Here is a 17,271-nt window from a genome sequence, read left to right as displayed (position 1 = left end):
GTTTTCGGTGACGTTCTTTATGAGCCTTTTCGAGTTTAGAGAGAGATTTTAACAATGAATTAAATTTTAATTCCTTCCTTGTCCCTGACAACAGACTTTCCGACAAAAATGTATAAAAATACTGCTGATTTTTCTGAACAATTTTCCATCATCTTTTACAGAATAATATTACAATTATTATTCCGTTATAATTTTCTTTCGATATTTCTAAGGTCAAATAAAACAAAGGTTAATTTTCAGATTTTTATTCAATACCTAATTACATTAAATTACATTTTATTCTAATATGTGAGTATTATTTCAAGTGGTTGGCAAGGTGATAATAAATTAATTATTTTCAATAAGTACCAAATGCGTGAAAAATGAATGTATGAAAAGCGAATTAAAATAAAACAGACAAAAAATAGAGTTTTGTCGTCACCAAAAAAACAATAAAATGTTACATAATTCAATAGGTAATATGAAAATCTAAGTTTAATTTCCAGTATTACAGATAATTAATAAAAAAGAGTATAATAATGAAATGGGATTTTATCATTAGTTATTTTAACTTATGAATGGTAATATCTATACTAAAAGTATTTGAACTCTGTAATACGGCGTTGAAATAACCTAAGTAAAATTACATTTATACACATGAATGAAAATTAATTACGTTATATGATTGGTTAATGAAAGAAAAACTCAATGTTTATTTAGTCGAATTCATACTAAATGTTTAGTTTGTGTCAGTTATTATTTCTGTGGTGTGTCCTTTAAAATTATTGTATTTATCAGGTGATTTTGAACCATTTTAAACGGACAGATTATAGGTACATTTATCAAGGATCAGTGACTATAATTTTTTTTCATGATTTTATCTTATTAGCGTGTTTTTAGTACCTTAATATTATTCTTTTCATATAAATTACGGAAACCAACATCCATTATGAATTCAACTCTAGTAATATCTACACATTTTAATAGGAAATTTAGCAATGAATTTCTAGTACAAATAGCGCTTTGATGACGACAATTATTAAATCTAATGGTCTAACTTCCTAAAGTAAATGCCGTAAGGCTGTTCCTCTCTGTGTTCCTCTGGTTTGGGCTTTGGCACGTAGGGGTTCTTCAAGGGGTCCGCATTTAGTCTGTAATAATGTTAATTAATTAGAAATTGTCTGAGATATTATTGCGTATAGTTCCGCTATTCAATATATAATTTGAAATTGTAAAAAAATAAATAAATTACAAATTAGAAAAATATGGCAAGTGTATAAAAGTCGTGCGTATTGAAAAATATATTACTTCCAGTCAACCTGAATTATACTTACTACTAATTATATTACTAAACACATCCATACTAATATTATAAATGCGAAAGTAACTCTGTCTGTCTGTCTGTTACTCAATCACGCCTTAACTACTGAACCAATTTGTATGAAATTTTGTATAGAGATATTTTGATACCCGAGAAAGGACATAGAATAGGTTTTATCCCGGAAATCCCACGGGAACGGGAACTATGCGGGTTTTTCTTTAACTGCGCGGGTGATGTCGCGGGTGGAAAGCTAGTATTATATAAGTCAGAGATTAGCTATTATTACTTATAATAGTAAAACTACAATTCAGCATTGTTTCCGACTTAAATACAAACTTCTATCGATCTCTAATGATCAATTAGAAGATACAGGACTGTATTCCTGTGCTCCAAACTGTAAATTAATGTACTTATACAAACTATAAGAGACCTCTACTTAGACATCAGTTTTCTAATCCCCTTTGCAATACCAATACAATATTAAATTAACTGCACTATCATGATTCTTTTTCACTAATGTTATAAATGCGAATGTGTGTTTGTTCGTCTTAATTTCACATCACAATTGAACGGTTTTATGGTATGATTCTGGTGTAGGATAAAACAGCTTTTCGCGATGTAAGCTCGGTACCAACTAGTGCTCTCTTTACATATACTGTATACTAGCAGTCCGCCCCGGCTTCGCCCGTGGTACCTACATGTTTAAACTATCTCTCAAGTTGGATCGAACTGCACATGGTGTGCGAATTTTATTATAATCGGTTAAGTGGTTTAGGAGTCCATTGAGGAAAAACATTGTGACACGAGATTTATATATATTAAGATAAACGAAATCAAGCATTTTTTTTTAAAGAGAGCAAACGAACTGATAGCCCGGTAGCGAGCGATCACCACCGCCCATGAGCCTTCACAATAATCTTTCTGAAGATGTTGCCAACCTTCAATCTTTTAAGAAATAGGCATATTCTTTTTTTATTGATTAAAATAACACCTTGTTGGGAATATAGATGATGGAAGACCGATTCACACAAGTCATAAAAAAACTTGCATTAGAATCACAATACATACTTATAATGGTCGATAGCCTGCGAACAGTCCACATTGTACCACCAATCGCAAGCGAACTTAGCCTGGTCGAACAGCGTCCCGTTGGTGCAGAGGAATGAAGCCCCCTGGTGACCTTCACGACCGTCATGGCACACGTGGTAAGCCTGTGAATAAGGGATGTAAATAAAGAATCTTCTAAAAGATACACAAACACATACACACACACACATACATACAACAGTATACAATAGTGAAACGTATAAAAAATTGGAAAGCTCGTTATTATTAATACTTTATAGTAGACATATTATAGCTGTGGAGTTTTTTTTTTCATTACATTAACACGGTATATAATGAAAAAAAAAACTTTTTGAAAATATTTAATTTCTTTTTACTACAAGTTTTGAACAAAATTATGTAAGCTTAATATTTAATCAATCATTGTATTAACATCAACGGTTAACTCCTAAAGTGATACATAATAAAATATCATTTAAACATAAAGTGAAGTCCCATGTCCCCTAGTGGGGTAAGGGGCAGTTGCATTATACATACATCTCTTTCACTGATCGATTTTCTTTAGGGACAAGTAGGTGATCAGCCTTCTGTGTCCTGCCAGACCGAGACATTCTTTTTTCTTCGTCTCCAACGGGAATCGAACCCAGTACCACGCGCCAACCACTGTACCAAGGAGGCGGTCGCAAAATATAACATAGTTCCCTTTTAATTTTTCACCTGACTGCTTATATTATACTTCGTAACAATAATACTTCAAACTTCAATAAACTTTTAGAAAAAACCTGCTAATAGCTTTCGTCGTCAGGATTAGCCATATTGGATTTGATCGTCGCCTCAATAATCAGAAAATTAGTTCTTTTCAAAGGTTTGAAAACTTAATTAATTTTCTAGACATTGCTATGGAAATTATAAATTCAGTTTACAGGGCTGAAAGACTTACGTTAGCAACAATACCTTCAAACTTATTCAATTTAAACCTAATTGCTTCGGTATAATCATTTTCATTACTTTAAATAAAACATAGAACTTTTTAGTTTATGTTTAAGTTTTTGTTATATTGAAAAAGTTTAGATGTAAATCAATTTTATTGTTAATTATGTTTTAAACATGTTTGTTTTAAATTTAAAGAGTTTCAAATTGTACGGGCCTATCCCGTACTTGTGTATAATTAATAAATGTAAAATAAAAAAATAATTATTAAAATATAAGAAACTTGTAATTAACTGAATATAATAACTATAGAATGGATGAATGAGTCACGCGAGGTACTCTTAATGCCCGTCGACGATGAACTGATTTTAATCATCATCACTACATAGTATAAAACAAAGTCGCTTTCCCTGTCCCTATGTCCCTATGTCCCTTTGTACGCTTAAATCTTTGAAACTACGCAACGGATTTTGATGCGGTTTTTTTTAATAGATAGAGTGATTCAAGAGGAAGGTTTATATGTATAATAACATCCATTAAATAGTGGAGAAGTACTGTTATTTTTGAGGTTTCTAATGTGATATCGTAAAAAATTACATTTTTTCCGCTTACATTGCAAACGCAGGCTGAACCCTACGAGTTTTATCAAAATAATGTACTAAGTATTATACACATTGAAAAGATCTACAGAAAAGTCCGCGATGGTATATTATGTCTATCTCTTATGGATAACCCACAATAACTTTTTTTTGTCATTTACTTTTTACGACAAATAATGGCTAATTTTCGAAGCGATTTTAACCAATACAGCATTAATCCTTAAACAATTAAATACCTTGAATACATTGTTCATTTAATATAGATCTATATGGCCCTTTACACCGTATGATTTAAGTGAATATTTTCGAAGATATTACAGATTTAAAAATTGCGTACGTTAAGGACGTAGCGTTTGCGGCGGTATCGGCCGGCCGCCCGGCTATGTATTTTATACCCGTGCGAAGCCGGAGCGGGCCGCTATGTTTTTATATACAACGTTCACAGTTTTTCTGTAGTGTATTTAGTATCAGCATTGCACCCGTGCGAAGCCGGGGCGGGTCGCTAGTTTAATATAAAGTGTAAAATGTTGGATACAATTTGATTTACGCAATTTGCAAGCAAAGCGCCTTGTTGCACTTTGGACGTGCTTGCTCGTACACAAATTACGAGTTTGGCAATTAATTTAAGATTAAAGATATATTTCAGAGTACAAATTACGCTAATATTTTTACATATTTACTGATGAAAATATCAGTAGTAATTATATCACTTGGGGCTTTTAAATAGTAAATTCAAAATCTTTTTAAATCCAAATGAGTTTGTGTATATAAAACCTCACTAAGGAAAGAAGTCTGATCATTAACATTGATAAAGACAGTGAAATACCAAAAACACATCTTATACCTAGCCGTGAAGGCTCTCGACTTTGTCTTCAATATTTTATTTCTAGGAACGTACATATCAAGTCAACCACTGCCGTAATTACATCAAACAGTCCATTTCTCTTTCGGTACCGATTTAATGCCTTCGGCCTCTCCCATCCCCTTTTTTCACATCAAAGGCTGTTGTCTCCAAAATTCACTCTAATTATACCGCTTTTCACGAATTGGACAACCCCTTCAGAATCGCTGAGATTTTTTATACAATTTCCCCGTAATTGTACAAAGCAACCAAATTCTGTAATTAAAATGCCGACTCGCTAGCTTATACTTTGACTGAATCTTGCAATGATTCAATTTATTTTATATTATCTTATTTTTAAGATTTTTGGATGTTTCAGTCTTGTTGTAAAGCTTTGCAGTCGACTGTTTAAATTTTACTAATAAGTCTTCGTCTCTGTACTAGGTAATGTAAAATTTATGGATTTTATTTCTTATCTCTGGTTATAATTATTGAATGAATAAATCAATGAATCAGAAAGTGCAGCTATTTACTGTATCAGAAGTTATATCACGTAAAAATAATTAGCACTTACTTTTAGATTAAGCCCTAGACCATAGCCCTATATTATATACTAGCAATGCCCTGCGGTTTCACCCGCATAGATAGCGATATCGTTACAGTGAAAAGTCTACTATAGGTCGGACTATAGGTTGATTACTGTGTGTGTGACATGGTTTGATTACTGTCGGCACTTCTATTTACTTTGAAAACGTAAAAAAGTTGTTGTAGTAACATAACTACTGAAGATGGACATATGGTATCGCGGACTTTCTTGTAGATATTGATCCATTCTATAATACCGTAGAACATTTTTTTGTTCTATCTTCAATAGATTCCGCAGCGCACGCGATGACAGAAGTTTTATTGAGGATTTTTTTACACCTTGGGTTACATTATTGCATTTTTGGTAAGGATCCCTAATTTTTTTGAAAATGCAATATAGCCTATGTTGCTCAGTAAAGATGCAGCTTTCTAATGGTGAAAGAATTTTTGAAATCGGTCCAGTAGTTTTTGCGTGAAAACCATACATACATACATACATACATACTTACAAACTTTTCCTCTTTATAATATTAGTATAGATATCTATATTCGTAACATGATTCATGAGCATTGTGCATACATGAAGGTTCGATTGTTATATAATCTACTTCCTTTGGGAGTATAATAATTATTGACTAGAAATTAAAATATACGTGTTCCCAGAGCAGATGGTAATACACGGCTTGGTATTGCCTGTATTATAGTGCAGTACATTACCTGGCACCCAGTCTGGCACCCAGGTGGTAGATCGAGCAGTCGACACCAGGAACGCCGGGCATGTTGCGCAGGTCCTGCGGCTTCTCGTGTTCCCGGAGCGGCTGGTATTGCCTGTAGTGTAGTGTAGTATAGTGTAGTGCAGTACATTACCTGACACCCAGTCTCCACGTTAGCGTACATCCCCGGGTGCACTGGCACGTGTGCACAGGAGAAGCTGGTCTCGGGCACCTGGTGGTAGATAGGGTAGTCGACCCCGGGAACGCCGGGCACGTTGCGCAGGTCCTGCGGCTTTTCGTGTTCCCGGAGCGGCTTGCGGTAGACGACTTGTTGGTATTGCGGGTAGTCCTCGTATTGCTGGAAGGATAAATAAATAATATTATTAGTGAACAAACAAAAATCTGCGAACACACATAAAATATATTATTCGGACGAATCGAAATGAGAAACTTTTTGACGTCGTTTAAGAGGGAAACACAGTGGTAATTAGAAATTGCGGTATAAGAATAATAAAAACCTTCTGCAGTGAAGAAAATATTAATAATGTTTAGTAAACAAAAGTGAGAAAAGAACTTCTTCACTTTCCTTGATTACTTAAAAATCTGTAAAATTATTTGTTTTCGTTTTCAAAAAAATGCAAATTACACATTCAAGATAGAATGATGCATACGTATTAATTATAGATACATTGTCGTGTTAAGCGTCTAAAATATAAGAATCTATTTTTAATCAGCTTTACTTACATAGAGCTTAAATTATTCGTGGACGAGTCTAGCCAATATTGCGACATAAAAGCAAATTAAAACAAAAGATGAAACTTTCCCAAAAGGATGACACGAAAAAACTTACTATTAAACTTATAATAAAGACATTACAAATGACAAAGCATGACCTTAGCAATAACTTCAAAGTCGCAAATATTAAAACGTAATAATCTAAAAACGATCAGCTTTCGTTAACTTCTAAACTTTTTGTCTTCGCAAAATGAACTCTACATACGTGAGATAAGGTGTATATTTGTTTAGTTACACATGGAGGGTATTATGCCGTAGTGAAATGTCACGATTACGTCAGCACATTGACCCAACTCAAGTGAAAGGTGTGTTGAAAAAGTGGATGAAGTTATATCATACGCGAGGCCTTGACTGAGTTATTTTAGTGTTCGTATTACGTATTTTATTTGAAGCTTTTAAAAGCGGAATTTTATCATTTAAATTTCTTTTTGATAGACTTTTTTTCTGCTGAGTGAGCAGTGAGTATTAAATTACTTATGAAAATGTGTTCGACATACCTAATTCTGTATCACATATTTGGAATGATGTTTGTGATAATGTATGGATTATGTATAATGAAAGCAATAATTATTATAAATGATACCAAAAAACGTAAAAGAAATTTACTCAATTAACTTTCAAATAGATGAATATAATCTAGTTATAAAATACCCTAGTAACTAACTTCTTCACTCGGATTATACCACATTATTGTAATGGATGAAAGAATTTTCAAAATTATCGGATTATTAATTTTTATTTGCGGCGTTTTACCCCAAAACTATCATCTATCTATACTAATATTATAAAGCTGGAGGGTTTGTTTGTTTGTTTGTTTGAACGCGCTAATCTCGGGAACTACTGGTCCGATTTGAAAAATTCTTTCTGTGTTAAGTAGCTCATTTATCGAGGAAGGCTATAGGCTATATATCATCACGCTACGACCAACAGGAGCGGAGCCACGGTGGTGAACCACGCGGAGCAGTTAGTACCTAATAAAACTAATGGCAATAATTGCACACACATTCATAGTAATAAAAGTAAATAAATGATCCCAAAATAGCAGCAAAAAGCATAGTCAGTGTAAAATACGAAACAATTCCAACTGAAATCAGACACTAATGGACTTATTTTTGTCTCTAGTTACTTGTTACGGCTTTGTATCTCGCACTAAATCTTTTATATTCTTTTACAACTAAATGAGTTAAATCTTAGGTTTAATGTAATGGGTAGAAAGAGCTATTAACCTCAAAGAACAATAAAAATTAAGTATTGAAAATAAGTAAGGAAAATACTGCGATACTGAAAATTAAAAACTAAATATTATTTACTTATTGTTGCATAAATCGGCTAAAGCAGGTATGGCTATTTTTCGCAATTTGCTCTATATTTAACTGACGATTAATATAAATTCAAAATTTTGCATACATGTAATATGTACACGCACATGTGAACTATGAATGTAGTTATATCAGTCAAAAATACTAAGCTATACAAAACTTGTTATAAAAAAATGCAATTTTACTTTCAATAAAATTAATTAGGACGATGAATAATTTTTTTCCACAATGCCGACCAATTATCCGAATACCTCGTAAACAAAGCATACAAAATCTAGTTTTAAAATTAGAATTTAATACCCTCATTAGTTCGAGTACAAAACCAGTATATTAAATAACTTGTGATTAATTTTAGAACTCAATTTCAATTGAATTAAGGCCATCGTATGTTAGTTGACCCGAATATTATGTAACCAAGTTTTTATGTAACCTCAATTATGGCTTGTCTTGTATTGTTTATGGTCTTGTGTGCGGTTAAAGAATTAAAACGTTTACAAGTTCTAGTCTATAATGACCCTGGATATTTTTAACCAATATTATAACTGTAAGATGAAAATTATAAGTACGTCAAAATTGATTGCGATGAAACTTAGGAAAATGTATGAGGTTTCCAGAAACAAATTTAAAAAAATATAGAGCAACAAATAAGGAATTTCTAACCAATCATGTAAATATACAATATCAACGATATAAAATAATTTCTTAAATAAAACCTAAATCCATAAAATATTATAAATGAAATCCATACTAATATTATAAATGCGAAAGTAACTCTGTCTGTCTGTCTGTTACTCAATCACGCCTTAACTACTGAACCAATTTGCATGAAATTTGGTATAGAGATATTTTGATACCCGAGAAAGGACATAGGATAGGTTTTATCCCGGAAATCCTACGGGAACGGGTTTTTCTTTGAAAACGCGGGCGAAGCGGCGGGCGGAAAGCTAGTAAGTTTATAAAAACTTAACGCGGTCAAATGTTCGACATTTTACAATCCATTCGTCATTAGATATGTATATTCATTTAAAACCATTAATATTTCTTAATATTCTAGTCTACTATTCTTAGTTTTTCAGCAACATAATAATCCTAATTTACGCATCATTTATATGACCATAATATAAGCATATTATAATAGACCTTATGTTCCATATTAAAATTCTACTTAGGGCCATAATAATGACCGCTCTATACTGAGTTATTAATAATACAAGTACAAAGAACAAATCTAAGCCCTAAATCCCTAGCCCTAGATTACAAAAAAGGACCAAGTGAGAGGTTGTCAGGGACACCCAGCGCTTGCGCAGCGCAATCAGAATTTCTTCATCTTAGAAAATTATGCCTTCAAATAAACACCGTTATTAGATAGACAATTTTGTTTGAAATCTAAGAAAACATGTTGAAAGTATTTGAAAATGAGATTTAATATTTGTGTTATTTTTTTTATTTTCTTGACAACTGCTTTAATTTAGACAGTCAATATGATCAATAATATAGCATTTTAAAATAACTTATCGTGCATTTAATTTTTAGTTTCTTTTATTATTATATGTTTTGCAATTTCATATATTTCAATATTGTATCTAAACACCAAAAAGGGGTACATAGCTTTTAAAATGAATATGTACCTATAACATTTTTGAAGTGAAACTTCGTTATCGGGGTTGGAAAAAAATTTAGTGTAACATTTTTTCGTTACGCGTGACATTTTTCCGTTACGCGCCATCTTTGATTCGACGTATTGCTGTAAAGTTGCATATAGTAAATTATTTTTTGAAAAATAAGGTCATAAAGAAGTTTTACTTCTTACGTGTGTACTAGTACACGTACACATTTTTTATCGTACTCAACGGACGATCAAAAATAACCTCTATTCTTCAAAAACTAAGTTTCATATTGCATTGAAATTTTCACTCGAGTAAACAACGAACCACAACTTCAAACCAACAAATATCGCACTTAACTTACTACATACAATTTTATACAAGAACAAACTGCAAGTTTAACTGAAGGATTTTATTATTTTCTCCTGCTAGTTCCTTTGTTTTTCTCTTAACTTTTCTTGCTTTCATATCTGTGGGATATCGCATGCTCTAATTTTTCGAATGTGTTTGTGACTTAATAGTTCGCGCGTAAATATCGTAAATGTTGAATGTAGAAAACATTGTACGCAAGATAAAACGATAGTAGTATTTTTAATGTAATCATCTGTATCTAAACAACAAACATTCTAATAGTAGGTACCTTTTACTCTTGTTACTAGTAGATACAGATTAATTTTGCATTCAGTCAGTCCACCAACAAAATTAATTTGAATTCTGATTATTAACAGGAAAATGGGCAAATGAATTTTTACTATGCGATATCCCTTTTTGCGTTGCTTGTTATATTAAAATTCTCTATATTATAGATTAGGTTTCTAAATCCTTTATGAAGCAATGCATATCACCCCTTAATATCACCCCTTAAACAATAAATCAAACAATCGCTATTATTAAACACAATTGCCGAGTGAAATATAAAGAAAAATAAATAGCACAGCAAAACTCAAATGTCACATCCATATATTTTCTCAATAGAGCGTCTTCCCTATCCATATTTTAGGAAAAATATAAAAAAATGTCGACTTAATGTCAACCCTTTGGTGATAAAACCCTCCTTCTTATCACTGAGTGTGCACAAAGGAGACCCTCAAGGTATGGTAAAATATAACTTTCTTTATATTTTTTAAACGTTTTAGCACCAATAAACCAAACTCGCTAGATGTTACAGTAACTTTTATATGTTTACTTCTCTAATTTATTAAGCCAGGAAAAACTAATAAAACGCAACATTAAAAAAAATTGGAATCAAAGAAAAATAGCATGTACTTATTATATTTAATAGCATTAATAATATCTATTTCGCATTAATAAATTCTAATTTCTATGTTTGAAAAAATATTTAAATTAACTCTACAGAATACATCATATTTAACTACCTCCAAAATAACAAGTTAAAACAGATATTACAACAATAAATTACAAAACGATAAAGATCTCTTAATTTTTCGACTCCGAGAGTCCAATTCGTTTCCAAAGTTTTGATGTAATCGGCGTTAGAACCAGAATTATTGCAATAATGTAACCACACTTATGTCTTTGTCGCGCTGCCCTTAGCACGTCGATATACCATTGCTCCATATACATTGCGTTTATATATTTTGAAGTTGGAATAGGGCCAGAAGAGCGCAGCAAGCAATGTACTGCTTTGACGTGGTAAACCACGGGGCATTGTCTATTAAATTTGACCGAAGCATTCAGCTTCCTCGCGTTCATAAGGGAGTAGGAACTTTCGCAATTTTCCTTCCCTAGAGCTCCCCTTCAGTCCTTCAAAAGCGAATTACCGTTGGTTAAATTTACTCTCATTTTCGTTTGCGTCTGCTTTTTAGTTTTATTTCTTTGATCAAGCTCTTCAAAGTGTAAATTGTTTGAAACTCGGCGCGCGCGAAATTGGTATTCAGGGGTAATCTCTCAAATTTTCACCTCTTCGACGCGGTTTTTTTTACTTCTCGCTCTTATTGACTGCGTTTGTTTCATCTGTGCGACTTTGTCTAATTTTTCACTTTCCTTTATGTGCAAGCTTCCACAGATTGAATTCTTTTGACTTTCCTTTATACAGTTCCGTATATACAGTCTGTTATCAATCCCGATATCTCACAGTAGCTTTGAATGAATTTAACCAGATAATTATATCAATGTGAAGTTGTAAACTGAATGATAGCTATAATACTTTTCCTACGCAAGATTTATAACCCTACTAGAGGTCCGCCCCAGCTTCGCCCGTGGTATATATTTCGCAATAAAAGGTAGCCTATTTCCTTTCTCGGGTATCAAAATATCTCCATACCAAATCAATTGGTGATTGAGTAACAGACAGACAGACAGAGTTACTTTCGCATTTATAATATTAGTATGGATTATACAACACCAATAAAAATAAACCAAAATATATTCTTGCAACAAATCCAAATTTCAGTATTTGGCTCTTAAAACGCATATAATATAGGTCAGAAGAGAGAAAATAAGCACATACCCCATCTTGAGTTAATGGCTTATAAAAAGGAACTCGAAGTTTGGCCAGGGTAACCCGGGATAAATGGTTTGTAAGCTTTCCATTATATGGTGCATTTAGGAATATTAACGAAATGTTTTATATGAAACTAGCTGTGCCCCGCGGTTTAACCCGCATTGCTCCGCTGCTGTTGTTCTTAGCGTGATGATATAATATATTTATTTATATTTATATATTAAATCTTTATTTGCAACCTTATGACTCGAAGCCATCTCTGCCAGGCAACTTTCTTGTTCCTATAGCCTTCCTCGATAAATGGGCTATCTAACACCGAAAGAATTTCAAATCAGATTAGTATAGTTCCGGAGATTAGCGCGTTCAAACCAACAAACAAATTCTTCAGCTTTATAATATTAGTAAGTAATAAGTACAGATACGAATGTTTTCATTCTGGTGCAATATTGAGCAATTTTTCTATATATTACAAAATTTCAAATTATTAAAAAGTTACATAAATAAAGATTGATTGCATATGACATTTTGTTCATTAATCTTCAGAATCGATTGTGATGAAACTTGCACTGTTACTTATATTGCTATTTAAATGTGGGACAAGAAAAAAATATAGTCACGACTTTGTAGTCGTGACTATATTTTTTTCTTGTATAAGGCATTTAATTGTTTAAATGCCTGAAGAAACGATAAAAATATATTATTTTTTTTTAACTATGGAAGCTATAAAAAGCTATTGCAATATTCAATAAATTTATAATTATTATGACCTTATAAATTTACCTACCATGATAAAACCTACTCTTTTTCACAAAGAACTAAATATAAAATTTCGAATAATTACATTCCCGGTTTCTGAAGCGACAAAAGAACCTTCTCATAAAAGTCCAACAAAATATCCCTTCTTCATTTTACGACACGACAAAAGTTGAATTATTATATCCTCGTTTTTCAATTTACACGATCAATTTTAACATTATTTACGTAATAAAAAAATATTGAGAGAACAATTGATATCACATTTTATATTATTGAAATAATATATCTCTATATATAAAAAATACCATAAATAATTTTACTTTTAGGACATCACATTTATATAATTGCCCGTATTAAACCTAAAGGATACCTTTCCCCATTGCTGGAAGCTATAGCTTAATCCCATAAATTGTATGGGTACTAAGTATCTCTATCATATATTATAATGAACTAGCTGTGCCCCGCGGTTCCACCCGCATTGCTCCGCTCCTGTTAGTCTTAGCATGATGATATATAGCCTATAGCCTTCCTCGATAAATGGGCTATCTAACAACGAAATAATTTTTCAAATCGGACCAGTAGTTCCTGAGATTAGCGCGTTCAAACAAACAAACAAAAATCTGCCAGGACTCACTTGTAAATATGCAGCATCAGACACCAGACCGCACAGAAGGGCCCCCGTCAGCGCCCGCAGCACAGCCTTGCCCATTTCCCCACACATGTTGTATCTTTATCTATTTTCTATCTTTTACAATTATCCTGTAGTGCACACTACTCAATAGCTCAATGGAGACTGCTGGCTATAACACCGAACCAGTGGTCAGGTGAAAGGCCGAACAAAATTAGTTGGGCTGGTGGTTAAATTTTGGAGTTCATTTTAATTATTAGACGAGGAAAATAAGGGAAAATATTATTGTAGTTTGTGAAAAGATGGAGATTGAAACAAAGACAAACTATGCTCTTTAAACATACAATAAAATATATTCATATACTATGTAGAAGGGATATCATATGGATTCATTATCTCTCGATAATCTCTGCTAAGAGAACGGACGCTCTATATGAGCTTTCAAAAGAATATGATTATGTAGTTAAAATATAAGTCGATAATTAACTAGAATTTGAAACAGCTGTGTAATTTGCATAGTTAAATATATAACAGAATCACCAAAAATATGCAGAGATCAATAATAACAAATTTCAAACAAATTCATGAAAATGGAAATGAATTCTTGTAAATGCTTTTATACAGGATATTAATTATTAATTTTTATATTTGGTGAATATTCCCTTGAATTTTAAAGTTGAAAGTTAGGTTCCTTTGAACCTTACTTGTAAATTGTAATACAAACAGGCTCACAAATAAGTTACTGAAAAAAAAATAACTGTAATGCAAAATGCATGCTCACAAAGCTATGTTATAGTGTAATTAAATTAGTCATTTATGTGAATTTAAAATTATGAAAAATTCTAATAATTGAAGTTCGGCAAAATAATGGTTGAAATGTAATAATACCTCTATCCATACTAATATTATAAATGCGAAAGTAGCTCTGTCTGTCTGTCTGTTACTCAATCACGCCTAAACTACTGAACCAATTTGCATGAAATTTGGTATGGAGATATTTTGATACCCGAGAAAGGACATAGGCTACCTTTTATTGCGAAATATGTACCACGGGCGAAGCCGAGGCGGACCTCTAGTATAATATAAATTCTCGTGTCACAATGTTATTTAGGTACTATACTTACTCCTATGAAACAGCTTGACTGATTCTCATGAAATTTTATATGCCTATAGGTAGACCGTGGCCGCCTCCTTGGTACAGTGGTTGACGCGTGAGCTTAACACTGAGGGATCCTGGGTTCGATTCCCGGTGGAGACGAAGAAAAAAAATATATCGGTCTGGTAGGACACAGAAGGCTGATCACCTACTTGTCCCTAAAGAAAATCGATCAGAGAAACAGATGTATAACGCGTCTGCCCCTTACCCCACTAGGGGACATGGGACTTCACTTATAGGTAGATCTGAGAATCGGCCAACATCTATTTTTCATATCCCTAAGTGACAAGAGCACGGTAGAACAACATTAGCCGGGAAAAATGGACTCACTTTTTATTTTAAAGTTATGTGGACTATTTTGTTTTCGTATATAAAGGTTTTTAGTTTGATCATAAAACAACTAGAAGGTACAGTACCTTAGGCGAAGTTTGCACTGACGCAACCGGCGCTCGTAATTGTTGCCTATTGGTGAAATATCCCGCATGGACCGCTTTTGTACAGTCAAATGCAAATTAACAATAAGTATTTTTGAAGTGAGAGTTAAATTTCAAGATAGCGTCACGGCAATACCGTTACGTCATGACGTGGAGTAAGGCGACGATTTTGGTATCTTTGAATCAAGCCAAATAAGTTTCACTTCTGACACGTGTGCTCGGCATACGTTTTTTTTTATTTACATAAGGTGATAAGGTGAAATTCAAACCAAACGTAACTTTTAATGTTTATTTTACAGTCGCGTTACTTCATATTTGAACTTTCTGATTATAACTGTCAAAAATAATCATTCTGAACTATAATATTATTATGATTACGGGCATTATGAGCAAATAAGAAATATTCAAGTTAGATAGTGAGCAAAATACTCTGAGAACTGGACTTTTAATAAACATTAATTAATTAAATTTTTATTGAGTCGATAACATAAATTTTCCTAAAAAAAATAACAAAAACCATATACTTAAAGATTGATTGATGGTGTTACCTTGAAACTAACTGCAATCATTTTATTATGCCATTGTTAATAATATGGCATTTAACCTTTAGTTTTTTACTTGAGAGGTCAATTAATAACCCAAACGGACAAGATAAAGCGGCAATCCATCTATTATTATAAATGCCAAAGTTTGGATATTTATTACTGGTCGATAACTAAACTAATTTAGGTAGAAACTTCGGGAATTAATTTTGTGAACGTTTTTATCTATTGGTATATTATTAATGCGATTATAATCAAATAATATCTAGTATTTGTTTTAATACATTAAAATTCACACATTTAACAAATTAAAATTATAATTTGTACCTATTAACATTAAAATTCAAACATTTAACTTAATTAAAATATAATTTGTATTAAAAAAATTAAAAGCAAATGCAAAGATATCTAATTGCTAAGGGACTGATGGTGTTTGTTCACTCATGCTTCTGTTTTAAAAAGAGCGTGCGTACCAAGCACACGAATCACAAGTGAAACTTCTTTGGCAAGATTCAAAGATACCAAAATCGTCGCCTTACTCCATGACGTGACGGTATTTCCATGACGCGACCTTGAAATTATTTATCTCAACTCGCCTAAAGAAGCTTCACTTCAATAAGTTTTTTTTGTGAAAATCAATATAATTAAATAAAATTTCTACACGACTGTACCTCCACCAGCCCGGAACGACATTAGTACTAACATAAACACGATAGTGAAATCTTATGCACTAGAGACTATTAATTCTAATGTCCATTGTTTCACTTTCATTATTATATGAAGATATTACGACACGACATAAATTCTCAAGGTCAAAGAAATTGCTTTAAATCTGAATTAGGTACATGCAACTAGAATTAACCATCATTATTTAGAAAAATGGTACCCAGCAATTGACGTCTTAAGAGAATTTTCAATAAATACTAGACAATAAAAACGAATTAAAATATTGCAAATTCGAAAGTACATTGATAAATTTTTCGCAAATTGGCTAGACCACTTTGAAATAAAAAATCATTTCATTTTCTATGGTGTGGTACTTTTCACTTTTCTGTTTATAACATACTAGCAAACCCGGCGAACTCCGTTTCGCCACCAGAGACACCTTTTCTTTGCTATAAACCTCACGGAGCCCAAGACCTTTCCAACGAATGCAAAACCGTGGAAATCGGTTCGTGCGTTCTGGAGTTATAGCGTTAGGAAGTTATTTTTATAATATAGTAGATAAACTAAATTGAACTGATGAAGGAAATGGTTAAATGGAAGAAAATTTAAACAACTAGCTACACTCAAAAATGGGCAGCAAGAGAAACAAACGGCTCTCCCTGTCAGAAAATCTAGACGATTTTATGTTAGGCTAACTGAACAATCATCACTACATAGTATAAAACAAAGTCGCTTTTTCTGTCCCTATTTCCCTATGTCCCTGTATGCTTAAATCTTTAAAACTACGCAACGGATTTTGATGCGCTTTTTTGTAATAGATAGAGTGATTCAAGAGGAAGGTTATTAGTATATAATTTATTAGGTTTTAGATAAA

General features: G+C 32.5%; 1 protein-coding gene across 1 annotated transcript; it reads right to left on the bottom strand.

Annotated features, from left to right (window-relative positions):
* Positions 1-229: 229 nt before the first annotated feature.
* LOC149482036 (U-scoloptoxin(01)-Cw1a-like) lies at positions 230-13,776 on the bottom strand. The gene is made up of 4 exons (XM_089703742.1): positions 13,606-13,776; positions 6,188-6,391; positions 2,369-2,511; positions 230-1,130 (listed from the first exon to the last, which is right to left on the bottom strand). Exons 1-4 carry the CDS (start codon positions 13,690-13,692, stop codon positions 1,025-1,027), a joined length of 540 nt encoding a protein of 179 aa, XP_089559868.1. The 5' UTR covers positions 13,693-13,776; the 3' UTR covers positions 230-1,024.
* Positions 13,777-17,271: the final 3,495 nt, after the last annotated feature.

The sequence above is a fragment of the Colias philodice genome, chromosome 15 (assembly GCF_061535455.1).
Source record: "Colias philodice isolate Cphi_HAF_F1 chromosome 15, ilColPhil1 Martin Lab GWU primary, whole genome shotgun sequence".
Classification (NCBI taxonomy): Eukaryota; Metazoa; Arthropoda; class Insecta; order Lepidoptera; family Pieridae; genus Colias; species Colias philodice.
This window is presented reverse-complemented; position numbering and strand designations above follow the sequence as displayed.

Excerpts from the sequence above, each read along its gene's own strand:
- LOC149482036 (XM_089703742.1), bottom strand. The coding sequence starts at position 13,692 with ATGTGTGGGGAAATGGGCAAGGCTGTGCTGCGGGCGCTGACGGGGGCC. Across the intron at positions 6,392-13,605 it reads CTGATGCTGCATATTTACAA|CAATACGAGGACTACCCGCA; the intron begins GTGAGTCCTGGC and ends TTATCCTTCCAG. Across the intron at positions 1,131-2,368 it reads CAGGCTATCGACCATTATAA|ACTAAATGCGGACCCCTTGA; the intron begins GTATGTATTGTG and ends ACATTATTACAG.